The sequence below is a fragment of the Salmo trutta genome, chromosome 9 (assembly GCF_901001165.1).
Source record: "Salmo trutta chromosome 9, fSalTru1.1, whole genome shotgun sequence".
In the NCBI taxonomy this organism is placed as follows: Eukaryota; Metazoa; Chordata; class Actinopteri; order Salmoniformes; family Salmonidae; genus Salmo; species Salmo trutta.
Window position 1 is genome coordinate 35,780,451 of NC_042965.1, and position 18,507 is coordinate 35,798,957.

The window sequence follows — 18,507 nt, forward strand, 5'->3', positions numbered from 1 at the left end:
TGAGAGAAAAAAAGAGTTTCAGCGCATTTCCATGGAATTTCCCTGAACTCAACTCCCACAGATTCTGCAACATCTGTGTTTGTGACAGCTATTCAGTCTCACGTAGTCCACCTCCTTTATGTAGCGAGTCTAATGCACAAACTTTTCTACAGTAAAATTAAGTCTAAGAATAAAACAGACAGGTCAATAAATGTTGTTCAATTAAGCACTGAGTGGTCTGAGGCTTGAATAGCCAGTGGTGGTAATATTGGACAGAAATAAGATGAAAGTCTGAGGAATGTCTTGGCTGTGGTGGGCCTGGCCAGCTGGCCGACTTGGAAGGAAGTCTCTGTGGAATGTAACCATTAATAAGAAAGCTCAGTCAGGGAGGAAAGAGAAAGTCCAGTGTCTTCATCACAGTGCTACTAATTGAACAAAACCATTGAACTCATTTCCAGGTTATGGTCCCATTAAAGGGTTAGCGATGTTTGAACTGTTCCTGATGAAAAACGTATCCAGGCAGTGGGAGCTAGGAGAGAGAGGGGGCCTGGGTCTCAATGTAGTCTACAGCAGTTATTAGGAGAATCAAGTTGGCTGAGAAACCCTTCACTCACTGACAGTGTGACAATCCAACTCGTCTTATGTTGGGAGTGTGGAAAAGAGTCACTTTTGAGAGCTTGTGACAGGCCTGAGGAGTACAAACCACAAGATAAGTGTTTGTACGTCACTTGATTGAGTCACACAGACGTGCCACTCTTCTCAAACATGACACAAGAATAGATATCCTGATGAAATCAGACAAACAGACAGGCAGTGTTTACCCCGACTATTATGATCGTAACAAGGTAACAAAGAGCACTCTGTATGACTTTGGCAGACTTGATAAACACTACAGAGATTCACAGTGAGGTGTGAGTGGTTGGTTTGGCGGAATGACACAGTTGACATACTCCCAACACTGTCCTTTGAGTTACTCTGTTGTTTTGAAGTGAGGCATGATCACATGGTGACAGGAACCAATGGACCTCTTGAGCAAAGAAAAAAACATGTATTCATCTCAGTCCATTATGCTTAGTAGACAGCATGAAGGAGCTGAATTGGCAGATAATACAGTCCCTGTTCAACTGGCCTCAACTGCCTTTTAGGCTACACTTGAATAAACTTCCCTGCAACTCATGTTCTGTGAAGGAACGTCTGGTTCAACTGAGAACTTCTCTGACGAAGCAGCCAACACGCCGACCTTGTGTCTGTTGACGCCGTTCCCAAACTTCAGCAGAATCAAAAATGGAAAATAAACTTCCCAGCCTGATGTTGTGTGAAAACTAGCACACAGCATCATGGGCCTCAGAGTTGACCGGTCTCATAATGCCCAACTCCACTGTGTCCTAGAGGTCTGGAGCATGAGTGGGGGAAACGTGAAGTTCAGATGAGTTTGTGTGCGTTCTCTCTGCAGTGGGAGGATGGGTGAGGGTTCCTTCTTCATGTAGTTAGGACTGTGGGCTGAGGGAGTGTCTCTCTGTCAGAGTGGTGAAGGGGAGGAAGGCAGGAGGTGCTGACTGGGCATGAGGGGCCATGTGGGGGAAGACAGCAACAGCTCTCAAGAACCGAGGGAAGAACAAAATGAGCTGAAAGAGCACGCACAAAAACACTAGATCCAGGCCTTTGTCCTAAAATGGCACCCTATTGCCTTTATAGTGCACTATATAGTAGGGAGGGGAATTGCCAGGGCCCTCACGATAATTAGGTGTCGATACAATATTTATTGCAATTATCGATTCTATATTTATTGCAATTTGTCCCAAACTTATTGCTCACTATATGTATTTTGCAGAGAGACAGAACATGAGAAAATGAGTTTCAGTCAGGGAAATAAAAGTACTGAAAACATGTTTTGCTGACAATTTTAAAGAAAAGATATAGAACAAGCTATAGAATGAAAAATACCAGAGTTTTGGTGCAGGTACAGCCGACTAGCACTAGATAACGCTGTAATAATACACCCCCCCCCGACAGGAGATGATTCATCAGACCCAGCTGATCCAGTCTACCAGAAGCAGTGCAGGACATCCATGTGTTTACTCACTGTCATCATTACTGATGTAGATGGTAGAGCGATAGAAAAAGGATTACTTCTAAATGTACGGTCTCCTACGTTCTATTGTATATACACTGAGTAAATGGGCTTGAGTGACATACACGTGTCAGCATACATTGCTATAATACTTTTGATGTATAGAGGGCTAGTATATGGTTCTGTAACGGCATTATACAGGACTGTCGACTAACCAAATTAGGAGGCACAAAATACCAATTGAAGTGGATCAAGAGGGCCTTAATTCAAATCACACATAATTCAGTTAGATACAATATGCTTTAGTGCACAGACTGAAGAGAATCCATCCTTCTGTGCAAGTGTACAGCCTGGCTACTATAGGGAGTTGATGGGGATACATTATTTCCTGTTTTAGGTAGGAAGTCCAGGTCAATGTTGTGTGTATAGTATACTACAAGGTTGATCTCTACACCGCTGTCAAGCAGTAACAGTGAGGGTCATTAGGTTGTCGCCCTATTAGCCTCTATGTTCCCTTACATCCACTTTGATGGAGAATAACTGAAAGAATAACTGAAGAGACGGGTGAGTATCTGAAGCTCTATCTGCACAGGACACCAGCATTACTATAGAACGTGGGTCATGTCATTATTACCCCTGCAGGTCCGTTTTTTCCAGTGGATGATTCCGACAGGATACATTTCACCAAACTGCCCATTATTCATTTTTTCCCTCATTCACAATTGACCATTATGACAGAAGCCTGGAACTCTTCTAGGTGTGAAGATATTTAATATACGTCTTGGGACATCCTAATATTGGCCTAATGGCCTTCAGTTCGGAGAAAGTCCAAATAATAATGCATATCAATAATAAGAACCGTGAACTGTAACCTACGCAGACATTTAATTAACTGACATATTTGTCAATGTATCAATTCACTGACACAATGGCACTAGGAAGGTTGATCGATTACAGAACAGATCGTTCATCTGTAGGCTATGTGCATAGCACTTTGTTTTAAGCATCAATTTGTTCCCATGTTCTTACCCAAACTGAGTGCAGCACCTGTTCAACTGTAATGTCACTCAAACACACAGGGATAACTATTCACACAGGTTAAGTATTATCAGAGTATCCCCAGTAAAACTTCGTTTTTAAATCTTTATTTTAACAGGGAAAAACAGACTGAGACCTGGATCTCTTTTACGGCTGTGCCCTGTGTAAACATGTTGACATATACAGTTTTAGGCATACAGACAAGAACATTTCAAACATACAAAACAAAGACACAATTCAACAGAAACAATCACAGACAACATCATATTCATCCACCATAACATTTTTGAAATGGGCAAGGGACACCAGAGTGTCTAACTTAAGTTGGATCTGCAGTTTGTTCCATAAATAAGGTGCAAAGGAACTGAAGGCAGTCCTACCCAACTCTGTGGAGACCGCAGGAGTCTAATGTAATCCACATCTGTGATCTGCTTTTAAAATTAGTATATCTAGTAGAAATGAATGATGATATATATATGGAGGTAGTTTTAAAAGAAGTGCTTTATAAATAAACAAGAGAGCATGTTGCTCTCGCCTCACAGATAGAGAGGCCCAACCCACATGTTGATAAAGGATACAGTGATGAGTTTTGTAACTATCACCCGTGATAAACCTGAGTGCACAATGGTAAATAGCATCCAGTGGTTTTAATGTGTTTGCCGATGCATGCATATAGATAATATCACCATAATCTAAAACGGACATAAAAGTAGCCTGCACAATTTGTTTTCTATTTACAGAGGCCAGACAAGCCCTGTTTCTGTAAAGGAACCCTATCTTGAATTTGAGCATTTTTCCCAATTCAGTAACATGTTTTTAAAAAGAAAGCCTATCATCTAACCATACCCCTAAGTATTTATATACAGAGACCTGTTTGATTTGAGTACCATCCAAGCTAGTGATTACAAAAAAGTGTTTGAGAGTTTAGACCTAGAAAAAAATATGACATTTGTTTTCTTAGCGTTTAAAACAAGTTTAAGCTGTAAAAGAGACCCCTGTAGTATCCTAAAATCAGACTCCAACTACATTAAAGCTTGGTCCGCTGTTGGAGCAATAGAGTACATCACTGTGTCATCTGCATATAAATGGAATTTACAATATCTGACATCATCACCAATGTTTATATAAAGTGAGAACAATAGTGGGCCAATTATTGAACCCTGAGGGACCCCTTTAAGTAACTGTAAGGGGTCAGACTTGACCCCATCGACCATGACGGCCTGAGTTCTATCTTTAAGATGGTTTTATGACTATCGGCAGGCATCAGTGCCCAGTCCTATAGATGACAGCTTACTCAAAAGGATAGCATGGTCTACAGTGTCAAAAGCTTTTGACAAATCTACAAACAACGCAGCACAGTGCTTTCTATCATCTAAGGCATTTGCAATATCATTTACAACAAGCATAGTGGCCGATGTGGTACTGTGTTTAGATCTAAAACCAGATTGATTGGTGCTAAGAATACTGTTAGCTGAAAGAAAAGATTGTAACTGTAGATTCTAGGATCTTTGCCAGACAAGGGAGCCTAGAGATGGGTCGATAGTTATCCAAATCACTACAGTCACCTCCCTTATGTAATGGCAGAACAAAAGCTGCTTTCCACACCTTAGGGATAATTCCTGTGCTTAATGTTAGATTAAAAATGTGTGTCACTGAACCAGCAATGATAGGTGCAGCACACTTAAGTAAGTACGGGTCTAAATTGTCAGCGTCTAAGGATTTCTTAGTATCAATGGCACACAGGGCAGCTAGAACCTTTGCTTCTGTTATTTTCTGGAAACTAAAAACAGGGTTACCATTTCTCAGAATAATGGTTGAAAAGCAAGACAAAAAAAAAAAAAAACTAACTGGCCAGTACCACAATGGCCACTTTTCCTTTCAAATAAAAAAACCAGCAGAGATGAAATGCTCATTAAAAGCATCACAAATATAATTTTTTTCACTTAGGATACAGGAGTCTGAGGTAATTTGCTTAGGAAGTATCCCATCCGAATAGGGCCAAAGCTGCGTTACTGTGAGTCTAGCTGACGCTGTGTTGTGGTGTTCATTCATTTGGAGTGTTGTCATGTCCCAGCCTAGGATAATTGTCTTGGGGGCCTCAACAGTGCTGAGTCTGGTTAACAGAAGGGTTTCTGCATACCATCCTGTCCTGTTCCAATGCCTCACTGGAGAATGCCGTCTCTAATGACACTGTTCCCTATATATAGACACACACCCACATCACACTGCTTTAGACCAGGACAATTCTTTAGCAACCACAGCTTCACATAAAATCCACTAACTTCTTTATTTAAGTGCATGTTGAAAAATTCTACACACTACCTGTCAAAAGTTTTAGAACACCTACTCATTCAAAGGTTCTTTATTTTTACTATTTTCTACATTGTAGAGTGATAATATAGATATCAAAACTATGAAATAACATATGGAATCATATAGTAAGCAAAATAGTTAAACATATCAAAATGTGTTATATTTGAAATTCTTCAAATAGCCACCCTTTGCCTTGACAGCTTTGCACACTCATGGCACTCTCTCAACCAACTTCATCTGGAATGCTTTTCCAACAGTCTTGAGGGAGTTACCACATATGCTGAGCACTTGTTGGCTGCTTTTCCTTCGCGCTGTGGTCCAACTCATCCGAAACCATCTCAATTTGTTTTAGGTCGGGTGATTGTGGAGGCCAGGTCATCTGATGCAGAACTCCTCCACTCTTCTTGGTCAAATAGCCCTGACACAGCCTGGAGGTGTGTTGTATAATTGTCCTGTTGAAAAACAAATGATAGTCCCACTAAGCGCAAACCAGATGGGATGGTGTATCGCTGCAGAATTGGTAGCCATGCTGGTTAGGTGTGCCTTAAATTCTAAATAAATCACAGACGGTGTCACCAGCAAAGCACCCCCATATCAAAACACCTCCTCCTCCATGCTTTACGGTGGGAAATACACATGCGGAGATCATCCGTTCACCCACAACGCGTCTCACAAAGACACGGCGGATGGAACCAAAAATCTCCAATTTGGACTCCAGACCAAAGGACAAATTTCCACCGGTCTAATGTCCATTGCTCGTGTTTCTTGGTCCAAGTAAGTCTCTTCTTATTGGTGTCCTTTAGTAGTGGTTTCTTTACAGCAATTTGACAATGAAGGCCTGATTCACACTGTCTCCTCTGAACAGTTGATGTTGAGATGTGCCTGTTCCTTGAACTTTGAGAAGCATTTATTTGGGCTGCAATTTCTGAGGCTGGTAACTCTAATGAACTTTTCCTCTGCAACAGAGGTAACTCTGGGTCTTCCTTTCCTGTGGAGTTCCTCATGAGAGACAGTTTCATCATAGCGCTTGATGGTTTTTGCAACTGCACTTGAAGAAACTGTCAAAGTTGTTGAAATATTCCATATTGACTGACCTTCATGTCTTACAGTAATGATGGACTTTTGTTTTTCTTCGTTTATTTGAGCTGTTCATGCCATAATATGGACTTGGTCTTTTACCAAATAGGGCCAATGCCAAGAGTGTGCAAAGCTGTCATCAAGGCAAAGGATGGCTATTTAAAGAATCTCAAATATATTTTGATTTTTTTAACACTTTTTTGGTTACTACATGATTCCATATGTGTTATTCATAGTTTTGATGTCTTCACTATTATTCTACAATGTAGAAAATAGTAAAAATAAAGAAAAACCCTTGAGTGAGTAGGTGTTCCAAAACTTTTGACCAGTAATGTAGCTAACTGTGGGGAAATATTGAATTAAAGTTTTAAAAAAAATGTTTAACTCTTGTCTTCCACAGACAAATAGAATCCCATCTTTCTCAGGTCACCACAGAGCTTTAGAAAAACATTCCAATGGGATAGTCCCATAGACTGACTCACACACTTACACCCTGCTCTGCTGCCATCAAAGCAGAGAGTGTGTTTTAATGTTTGATTTAATGTGTGTAATGGCATAAACAGGGTAAATGGGCCCTTACGGGATTAGCCTAGATGTGTTGGACCATGTTGCCAGTGAGATAATAGCTAACCCATGGGTGTTTCTGCTACCTGTTCTTTCAAACAGACCTCTGTCCTCAAAAGGGTGTGGGTTAGAGAGAGTTAGAGAGAGTGCCCCGCCTTGCCAGGCCACGCAAAACCACCCTTTTAGCAGCCCACCACTCCCCACAGTGAAACCCTACAACAACCCTGCCTCTTTCTGCCACAAGCAAACATTGCACATTAGCATTTCTGGTATTCCAGCCCACACCCACTGACCGGTGATTCACAAGTTACTTACAAGGACATACTCTTGACCATGACACCAACTAAACAAAGTGAACCCAATCTAAAACCGGAAAGGAATGGTTAGTGGTGACCTCTTTCGAGAGACTACTGAAGACAACAATAGTCATGACATTCAGTCTTGAACAGGGCCATGGATATAGAGAGAGAGGACAGGAGAGAGACACACACAGCACATAATGAACACTTCAGGGCTTGAAAGAATACCTTGGCGTCTTCAGGCCTTTGACACCCAGTACTTTAGAGCCTAGGAGACTACATGCAGCCCAAGGTCAGAGTTTCCCCAGTCACAGGCACACATGCGTTTTTTCATGCATTCCTGGAATTCCACTTATGATACACAAGTCTCTGGATTGGCTGGCCAAGACATTAAAAGCATCACTCCAAATCCTAGAAGATTGCTGCCTGGTTTCCCTCTTATCTGCAAGGACCACTCCCTCATATGCTTCCCTGATCAAGGCATAGGGGAAGACTTTCATCTTCAGTCAAAGGTTTCCCCATCCTTCAGATTTTCACTGGTAGATCTTCATATTGATTTATATTGTCTGCAGCTTTTTTTATGAAATGTCCAAAGAACGGGAATGCTGGAACTGATTTTGATACCGACAGTAAAATGCTCTGTGCCTGAAACCAGTGAGGTTCTTCTTAGGGTGAAGATGCTTTAAATACTCAATGAAAAACATAAGCATTGATGTGTTAAGCTAAGCATTGATACTGAATGTCAATGTTGGGAGCATACATTCACTTATTATAGCCCACCACGCCCTCCTGAATCCCTAAGTCTTATTCCACTATGATCAAGGCCCATCCTCTCAGCTGCCAGACTGGACACGTTTCTACAGGCACATCCATGAAACTGTCAAACAGCCTGCTGCACAAGAGCCTAATCAGACAGTCAGATAAAACTCAGTTCTTATGCTCATCCTGGCCACAGCCTGGCCTATGGTTTTCACACAGCTAAAGAACAACTCATTTAAAGTCACAAAAAGATCTTCAAGTTCCTCAGTGTCCACCTCACTAAGGATCCATCATGGTCCACACACACCAACACAGTCATGAAGAAGGCACAACATCTCTTCCCCCTCAGGAGCCTGAAAAGATGTGCCATGGGCAATCAGATTCTCAAAAAAGTTCTACAGCTGCACCATTGAGAGCATTGTGACTGGCTGCATCACCACTTGGCATGGCAACTGCTTGGCATCCGACCACAAGGCATTACAGGGGGTAGTGCGTATGGCCCAGTACATCACTGGGGCAGAGCTCCCTGCCATCCAGGACTTCTATACCAGGCAGTGTCATAGGAAGGCCCTAAAAATTGTCAAAGATTCCAGCCACCCAAGTCATAGACCGTCATCTCTGCTACCGCATGGCATACGGTACCAATGCACCAAGTCTCAAACCAACAGGACACTGAACAGCTTCTACCCTTAAGCCATAAGATTGCTAAATAGTTAGCTAACTATTTAACTCACTTTTTGGACTCATCAAATACACTGCTGCTACGGTTCATCATTGTCACTTTATCCCTAGTTATATGTACATATCTACCTCAATTACCTCATACCCCTGCACATCAACTCAGTACTGGTACCCTTGTATATAGCCATGTTAATACCTCATACCCCTGCACATCAACTCAGTACTGGTACCCTTGTATATAGCCATGTTAATACCTCATACCCCTGCACATCAACTCAGTACTGGTACCCTTGTATATAGCCATGTTAATACCTCATACCCCTGCACATCAACTCAGTACTGGTACCCTTGTATATAGCCATGCTAATACCTCATACCCCTGCACATCAACTCAGTACTGGTACCCTTGTATATAGCCATGCTAATACCTCATACCCCTGCACATCAACTCAGTACTGGTACCCTTGTATATAGCCAAGTTATTGTTACTCATTATTATGCGTTTTACTTTTCTATTATTTCTCTATTTCCTCTCTCTCTGCATTGTTGGGAAGGGCCCGTAATACTATTACTGTCAGTCCACACCTGTTGTTTACAAAGCATGTGACAAATACAACAAAAAAATGTTTTTGAAAAAAAGTAACAACTTTTAAGCCATGCCTCTGTGTTTTACCCCAATAATGTTCTGTTCAGGACTATGAATAGGCTATATGTCATAATACTAAATAGAGGGAATTGAATAGATGGAATTAGTTCCTAGATGACAGAAAGTGATGTGGTGTAGGCTACCTTTGGCTCTTCATGAGGGCACACCAGGGAACTACAGTGTTCCTTCAGTGCTACATTCAATTGTTGGCAACACTGACATTGAAGGCTACTGTTCAGTTTCACAGTTCTTATTCACCCATTTAGGATCCGTCACACACACACACACACACACACACACACACACACACACACACACACACACAGCGTTACTGTGGTAAAGGCAAACATTGACAAAACCCCAACCCACTCACTCACCTGTAATGATCTCCCGTTTGCCCTCATCCAGGTGGCTCGAAATCACGTCTCCCATAGCGACAAATACAACTTAATCCAATGACAACTCTCCCGTTCGTTTCAAAGGCAACTAGAACACACAAATCTACCAACACAGAAACAAATGAACACAGCAACAACTTTGAACTCTGGTGCGCCCTTCTCACCCTTACCTAAACCGCCAACATAACGTGATTAGTGAGATTGGAGTGCGAGCGGGAAAGCGCAGCGTTGAGCTGAGCACAAGGCTGCCGTCTATTATTTCTCATTGAGAGAGTAAAGGAGACACCCTCAACGTGAGTTCATATGCCAGTGAGGGGATTTGATTAATGCCCCGGGTGAACCGGGTTAGCGTTGATTCCATTCGTTTTGGAACAGTTCTGCCTCCCGGGCGTGATGGCTAGGTTAAGCACGTGGAGTAATGAGTAACGTCACTATAACATTATGTAAATCATTGGTAGGATTATGTTTTCACATGCGGAAGTGTTTTATTTAGATAAAAAGGCTTTATCAGTCTTTCCAATTAAAACTAGTTTGAAAATGCAAACATAGGCCTATATTTTTGGAAAAGAGATGTATATTTCTGAACTATGCATCTTGCTGCCGTGTAGACATGACGAGCAGTAGCGCATACGCTGCTGTTCAATTTGAGAGGGGCGCTCCCCCCTCGCCGATTTTTCTTGTTCACGTCACGGGAAAAAGCCTACTACACTTAATCAAACTCCCTCAGTCTCATTTCTCTCGGCAAGCAAAGGTGTGGCTTCGACAGAGCTATGACTGATAAAGCCAATTCGTTACTATCAAGGGTGCCTCAAAGATCGCGCTATGATCTGTTTAACTTTGCCGAGCGCCTATTCCAGAATATCTAGCTGGAAGAGGGAGCTAAAGAGTTTCCATAATAGTTTTGCGATATGTAAAGTGCTTGTATGAAATTAAACTGCGTTTGAACTATAAGCCAAATTGCTGTGCTTAGTTATTATGCTACATTAGAAATGACCACAAATTTAGCCTAGCGGTTAGATTGGGCCGCTAACGAAAAGGTCGGTAGTTCGAATCCCCGAGCCGACAAGGTGAACAATCGGTCGATGTGCCCTTGAGCAAGGCACTTAACCCTAATTGCTCCAGGTTAGGCATTGATAATGGGTGGATTCCATTATGCTGAGCCTTTTACAAAAGTGTTACATTGTGTGAAATTCTTTACTAAATGTGTAGTTAACAATCCTACACTTTTTTTAATACAAAAACATTTGATTCCGAGTTGGATAACAGTTTAAAACATATTTTTTTCTAGGTCGGAGCTCGTTTTTTTCCGTATTCCCAGTTGTCTTGAACACTCGGAAGTCGGAGATTTCCGAGTTTCTATTTGTTTTGAACGCGACATTTTTGGAGTTTGCCTGCCAAATAGCCGGTTAGTTATCTTTTCCATTAAATATAGGCTATGTTTGAATTGTCTGACTTGTTTTCATTGAGAAGGCATATAAAGCGTGTTTATCAAAAGCAATCACTTTTCATGTTAAAACACAGACTGCTACATAACTCCACGTGCTTAATTACGTCCCTTTTGTTTTGAGACAACTTCACTATGGGTTTGAATAGGGCACATGGCTCACGCCCGGGAGACAGCTCAGTTCCAAAACAAATGCGATCAACTTTCACCCGCTGCAGAACATGCCTACCTGGGTGCTCGGGACAGTTTAATAGAATTTCCTCAATGGCTGACCGTGGCCCTGCAGGGGGAGATGGGATATACAAAAAAACACATTTACAATTCACACATGCGTATAATTGCCTACTTGAAATAGGACATATATAAGCACACACACAACACTGTAGTTTATGAGTAAAATTATTTGCATGTATACTTTTTATTTATTTTTTATTTAACCTTTGACTAGGCAAGTCAGTTAATAATAAATTCTTATTTACAATGACGGCCTACCAAAAGGCACAAGGCCTCCTGCGGGGACAGGATTAAAAAAATAACTATATGTATGTGTGTGTGTGTATATATATATATATATATATATATATATATGACAAAACACATCATGACAAGAGAGACAACACTACACAAAGAGAGACCTAAAACAACAACATACCAAGGCAGCAACACATGACAACACATCATGGTAGAAACACAACATGACAACAACATGGTAGCAACACAACATGGTAGCAGCACAAAACATGGTACAAACATTACTGGGCACACACAACAGCACAAAGGGCAAGAAGGTAGAGACAACAATATATCACACAAAGCAGCCACAACTGTCAGTAAGAGTGTCCATGATTGAGTCTTTGAATGAAGAGATTGAGATTAAATCTTCCAGTTTGAGTGTTTGTTGCAGCTCGTTCCAGTCGCTAGCTGCAGCGAACTGAAAAGACGAGCGACCCAGGGATGTGTGTGCTTTGTGGACCTTTAACAGAATGTGACTGGCAGAACGGGTGTTGTATGTGGAGGATGAGGGCTGCAGTAGATATCTCAGATATGGGGGAGTGAGGCCTAAAAGGGTTTTATAAATAAGCATCAACAAGTGGGTCTTGCGACAAGTATACAGAGATGAACAGTTTACAGAGGAGTATAGAGTACAGTGATGTGTCCTATAAGGAGCATTGGTGGCAAATCTGATGGCCGAATGGTAAAGAACATCTAGCCATTCAAAAGCACCCTTACCTGCCAATCTATAAATGATGTCTCCGTAATCTAGCATGGGTAGGATGGACATCTGAATCAGGGTTAGTTTGGCAGCTGGGGTGAAAGAGGAGCGATTATAATAAAGGAAAACAAGTCGAGATTTAACTTTAGCCTGCAGCTCTGATATGTGCTGAGAGAAGGACAGTGTACCATCTAGCCATACTCCCAAATACTTGTAGGAGGTGACTACCTCAAGGTAGTAATCACACCTGTGGGAGAGGGGCGTTCTTACCAAACCACATGACCTTTGTTTTGGAGGTGTTCAGAACAAGGTTAAGGGTAGAGAAAGATTGTTGGACACTAAGAAAGCTTTGTTGTAGAGTATTTAACACAAAATCCGGGGAGGGGCCAGCTGCGTATAAGACTGTATCATCTGCATATACATGGATGAGAGAGCTTCCTACTGCCTGAGCAATGTTGTTGATGTAAATGGAGAAGAGCGTTGGGCCTAGAATGAAGCCTTGGGGTACTCCCTTGGTAACAGGCAGTGGCTGAGACAGCAGATTTTCTGACTTTATGCACTGCACTCTTTGAGAGAGGTAGTTAGCAAACCAGGCCAAAGACCCCTTAGAGACACCCATACTCCTTAGCCAGCCCACAAGAATGGAATGGTCTACCGTATCAAAAGCTTTGGACAAGTCAATAAAAATAGCAGCACAACATTGCTTAGAATCAAGGGCAATGGTGACATCATTGAGGACCTTTAAGGTTGCAGTGACACATATGTCCAACCTGCCTCATAACTGCAGACCACATGTATCCATGCCATCCCAGGACCTCCACATCCGGCTTCTTTACCTGCGGGGTTGTCTGGGGAGGGCAGGTTAAGATCATTAACGTGGCACGTTAGTTCTCTTAACCTTCCATGTCATTCTCCTAACCTGCCACAGGGCTAGGGGGCAGTGTTCGGAAGTTCGGATGACTGATGTGCCCAAAGTAAACTGCCTGTTACTCAGGCCCAGAAGCTGGGATATGCATATAATTGGTAGCATTGGATAGAAAACACTCAAACTGTTAAAATAATGTCTGTGAGTATAACAGAACTGATATTGCAGGCGAAAACCCGAGAACAATCCATCCGTAAATTTGTTTGAGGTCACAGGCCATTTCAATGCTAGCCTATGGGATATACAAATAAAAAGGACCCAGATTGCAGTTCCTATGGCTTCCACTAGATGTCAACAGTCTTTAGAAAGGGTTTCAGGCGTGTTTCTTGAAAAAGGAACAAGTAGTTGTAGTTTTTCCAAGGTGTCCCTCATTAGAAAAGTAGTCTCTTTGTTATTTATCTTCCCTATTGAACATACTATTCTCCATCTTAAATGTTATTGTTTATTTAGATATTAGAGTACTTGAGGATAAATTCGAAACATCGTTTGACTTGTGTGGACGAACTTTACTGGAAACCTTTTGGATTTGTTTGTATGCATGTTGAACGAGTGGATTACTGAAATCAATGGTTCCAACTAAACAGACTTTCTTGGATATAAAGTAGGACTTTATCAAACAAAACGACCATTCATTGTGTATCTGGGACCCTTGGGATTGCAAACGGAGGAAGATCTTCAAAGGTAAGTGATTTAGTTAATCGCTATTTGTGATTTTTGTGACGCCTGTGCTGGTTTAAAAAAGTATTTTGATGTGGGGCGCTGTCCTCAGATAATCGCATGGTATGCTTTCGCCGTAAAGCCTTTTTGAAATCTGACAAAGCGGTTGGATTAACAAGAAGTTAATATTTTAAATGATGTAGGACACTTGTATGTTCATGAATGTTTAATACTCTCACGTCCTGACCGGTAAAGGGGTTATTTGTTATTATAGTTTTGTCAAGATGTGGCAGGGGGTATTTGTTTTATATGGTTTTGAGTGTGTGTTTATGTAGAGGGGCGTTTCATTTATGTATTCCGGGGTTTTTGGTTTAGTTCTATGTTGTATAGTTCTATGTCTGTTCTAGGGTATTTAGATCTATGTTTAGGTAATTGGGACTGCTGTCCCAGACCTGCTGTTTTCAACTCTCTAGAGACAGCAGGAGCGGTAGAGATACTCTCAAAGATCGGCTATGAAAAAGCCAACTGACACTTACTCTTGTGTTACTGACTTGTTGCACCCTCGACAACTACTATGATTATTATTATTTAACCATGCTGGTCATTTATGAACATTTGAACATCTAGGCCATGTGCTGTTATAATCTCCACCCGGCACAGCCAGAAGAGGACTGGCCACCCCTCATAGCCTGGTTCCTCTCTAGGTTTCTTCCTAGGTTTTGGTCTTTCTAGGGAGTTTTTCCTAGCCACCGTGCTTCTACACCTGCATTGCTTGCTGTTTGGGGTTTTAGGCTGGGTTTCTGTACAGCACTTTGAGATGTCAGCTTATGTAAGAAGGGCTATATAAATAAATTTGATTTGATTTTGATTGGGGCCTTCAATTGGAGGAAGCTGGTTATCGTTGCCTCTGATTGAAGGTCCTATATTTAGGAGTATGTTTGTTATGGGTATTGTGGGAGGTTGTTCTTAGCACTGCTGTATTTAGCCTGCAAGACTGTTAGTTCGTTTCTTGTTTATTTAAGTGTTCACTAATAAAGTTAAGATGAGCACTCGACCCGCTGCACCTTGGTCCATTTACTATGACAATCGTGACAAATACTACTATTTTGTAATTTGAATTTGGCGGCGCCAACTTCACCGGATGTTGTCAATTTTGATCCCGCTAACGGGATCGGATCCCTGAGATTAATGATCCTAACCTGCCGCGTTAATGGTCCTAACCTGCCGCGTTAATGCTCCTAACCTGCCGTGTTAATGCTCCTAACCTGCCGCGTTAATTCTCCTAACCTGCAGCGTTAATTCTCCTAACCTCCCACGTTAATTATCCTAACCTGCTTAGCTAAAATGCTACAAGGAAGCAGCCACACAAAACGGTCTTGCGTGGCAACCAATCTGCCCAATTAGCTGTTCCATCAGTGGTGGAAAAAGTACCCAATTGTCATACTTCAGTAAAATTAAATATACCTTTGTACAAAATGACTCAAGTAAAAGTCAGCCAGTGAAACACTACTTGAGTAAGAGTATAAAATTATCTGGTTTTAAATGTACTTAAGTACAGTGGTGAAAAAAGTACTCAATTGTCATACTTCAGTAAAAGTAAATGTTATACATCAAATTCCTTATATTAAGCAAACCAAATGGCAAAATGTTCTTGCTTTTAAATTTACCGCCAGAAAAAGGGATCACTCCAACACTCAAGACATAATTTACAAACACGGTATTTGTGTTTAGTGAGTCCGCCAGATCGGAGGCAGTAGGGATGACAATGTGTTATATTGATATGGGTGTGAATTGGCCAATATTGCTGTCCTTCCTGAGTATTCTAAATGTAACGAGTACTTTTGGGTGTGTATGGGATTAAAAAGTACCTATTTTCCTTAGGAATGTAGTGAAGTAAAAGTTCTCAAACATAAATAGTAAAGTACAGATACCCCAAAAAACAACTTAAGTAGTGCTTCAAAGTATTTTTACTTAAGTACTTTACACCACTGGTTTCTATACACCCACTTGTGTTGATCCTCCCCGTTACATCACAACGCCCACTTTCAGACACTCCACCTATGCAGTTAACCCAGAGAGGAAGAGGCGAAGGGAGAGGTTTTACTCCGCCCAAAATCTGTTCACAAAAATAATTGAGGAATTTTGTGAGTGTCAAATTTGGTCAAGGTTCTTTGGTTAGGTTCTTCTTCTTCGTGTGGCTTTCTCACTGGGGGGCTCCCAGTCGAATCACTCACCCTTGGGCTATCCTCTACTCTCATGACTGTCTCAGCATAGGAAACTTTCTGCCCCACTTGAACTCTGGCAATCTCAACCTGTCTCTCTCTCACACAGGGATTCTGGATCCCCGTCTGCATGGGACACACAGTGCTTTCTCTATCCCAACTGTACACTCCCTCTGACTATGCTCTCCTGTGCATTTCTCACATCATGGGATCTCCCTTCTACACACTGCTACAACATCTCAGAATCCTTGGCATCTAAAGCACCGTATCGGGTTCGGGAACATAGGCCCTCACGTAATAGCAAATATAACCTAACTTGACCTTATCAGGTAGAAACTCTGTGTCAAAGCTCAACAAGACAAACAGCACAGGAGGCTGCTGAGAGGGGGATAGCTCATAATAATGGCTAGAATGGAGTGAATGGAATGGTATCAAAAACATGGCAACCGTGTGTTTGAGTTTGATACCATTCCATCTATTCCGTTCCAGCCATTACTATGAGGCTGTACTCCCCAATTAAGGTGCCACCATCTTCCTGTGACAGGGTATTCTCAGTCTCGCCATTGCCACTGACTACATTTCGAGATCCTCAAGATTCTGAAAAGAGCAAGAAAACCTAAAGGTAAGATTACTTGGTTTGTATTCAGGAGACGAAGGTCTGAATTTAGCTCCATTCTTACACTTTCATCGCACGTCCTTTGCAACATTGTTTCCCTGAAGCTAGCTACGACTAGCTAGCTGTTTGTCATTCCCTATAATGGTTAGGTTGTTATGAGTGCACTGATTTTAAGTGGACACACGTGGCATTTTAGCAACTTTGAAAAAAATTACTTCATATCGGAGTTGCCTGTTTTTTCATAGAGATAGGACTCATCATGGATATTACCCATTTTAGTATGGACATTGTCATTGAGCGCTTCCACCATTTTAAAGTAGTCAACTGGGTGGGGATTCCTATGAGTTAGGTGCAATCAGCCAATGAAGAAGAAAATGTACTACTTTAAAATGGAGATGCTGTCACAGGCAATATAATGGCACAGATACAAAGATAAGTCCTCTATCTTAATTTTTATTTATTTAACCAGGCAAGTCAGTAAAGAACAAATTCTTATTTACAATGTCGGCCTAGGAACAGTGGGTTAACAGCCTTGTCCAGGGGTAGAATGACAGATTTTTACCTTGTCAGCTCGGGGATTCGATCTTGCAACCTTTCGGTTACTGGCCCGACGCTTTAACCAGGTTGTTCACACGCATACCTGCCCTCTCATTGGCTAGTATGGTCCCACCACAGGAGGTTGGTGGCACCTAAATTGGGGAGAACGGGCTCCTGGTAATGGCTGGAGCGGAATGGTATAATAGAATGGAATAGAAGCCATTTCATTCGCTCCATTCAAGCAATTAATATGATCCGTCCTCCCCTCAGCAGCCTCTACAGGGTCCCACCTGATTTCGCCTGCCTTCCATCTTTGAGGACGTATTTACATTTTTTAGAGTGGTCATTTGACTATCTTGTCACTATAATACAAAATCTTTGGTACACCATACAAGAGAGGAAGAGGAGAAGGGAAAGGGATAACAGGACCCAAAATCTGATCAAATATACATTTCGTAATCCTTAGCTTGTTAGGAGTGTACTGATATAAGTAGGACACGTGACATCCCGGCAACTTTGTGCCTGTTCTTCACGAGTATCTGCCCTCTCATTAGCTAGAATGGTCCCACCTGATCTTGCCTCCTCCCGACTGCTTTCCATTTTTGAATACATTTATTTTCATTGTTAAATTGGCCACTTGAGTATCTGGTCAATATAATGGATAGTCTGTGCCCATACCTGTTTGAATGCCACGCGCACAAAATGAGACCTAGACCTTTGTCTACTTAGACGTTACTGCCCCGCTGTGGACATCTCTAGGTAGTTTGATAATGTAGTTAATGTTTATACATTGAATTATGTATTGCACTTGCGCTGAAAATATAAAATGTAAATGTTTTATCATAATTTTTTATTAGGCTTGTGACACAACAAAATTAAAATCGGAAGTATCTTTATTCTAACCCTAATGTAAAATACAGTAACTTTAACTTGATAATTAATACTCTGCAGAAAGCCAAACATATTTATGTTAATTTAAAAGTTAGGCTATGTAATCATTAGGTATGACAGCCGAAATCGGCATGGTTGTACAGTAGCCTACAGGCAAGGCGGAGGCGTAAAGGATTA

At 41.5% G+C, this 18,507-nt stretch overlaps 1 protein-coding gene across 2 annotated transcripts in view; it reads right to left on the reverse strand.

Annotated features, from left to right (window-relative positions):
• Window positions 1–10,117, reverse strand: part of LOC115200477 (niban-like protein 1) — a 46,633-nt gene extending 36,516 nt beyond the window's left edge. The window contains exon 1 of one of the 2 annotated variants that reach the window (XM_029763574.1): window positions 9,805–10,117. In XM_029763574.1, the coding sequence (XP_029619434.1) occupies window positions 9,805–9,859 (55 nt within the window). In that variant the 5' untranslated portion in view covers window positions 9,860–10,117. The remainder of the gene's footprint in view (window positions 1–9,804) is intronic. The other variant, XM_029763575.1, reaches the window with a different exon arrangement.
• Window positions 10,118–18,507: the final 8,390 nt, after the last annotated feature.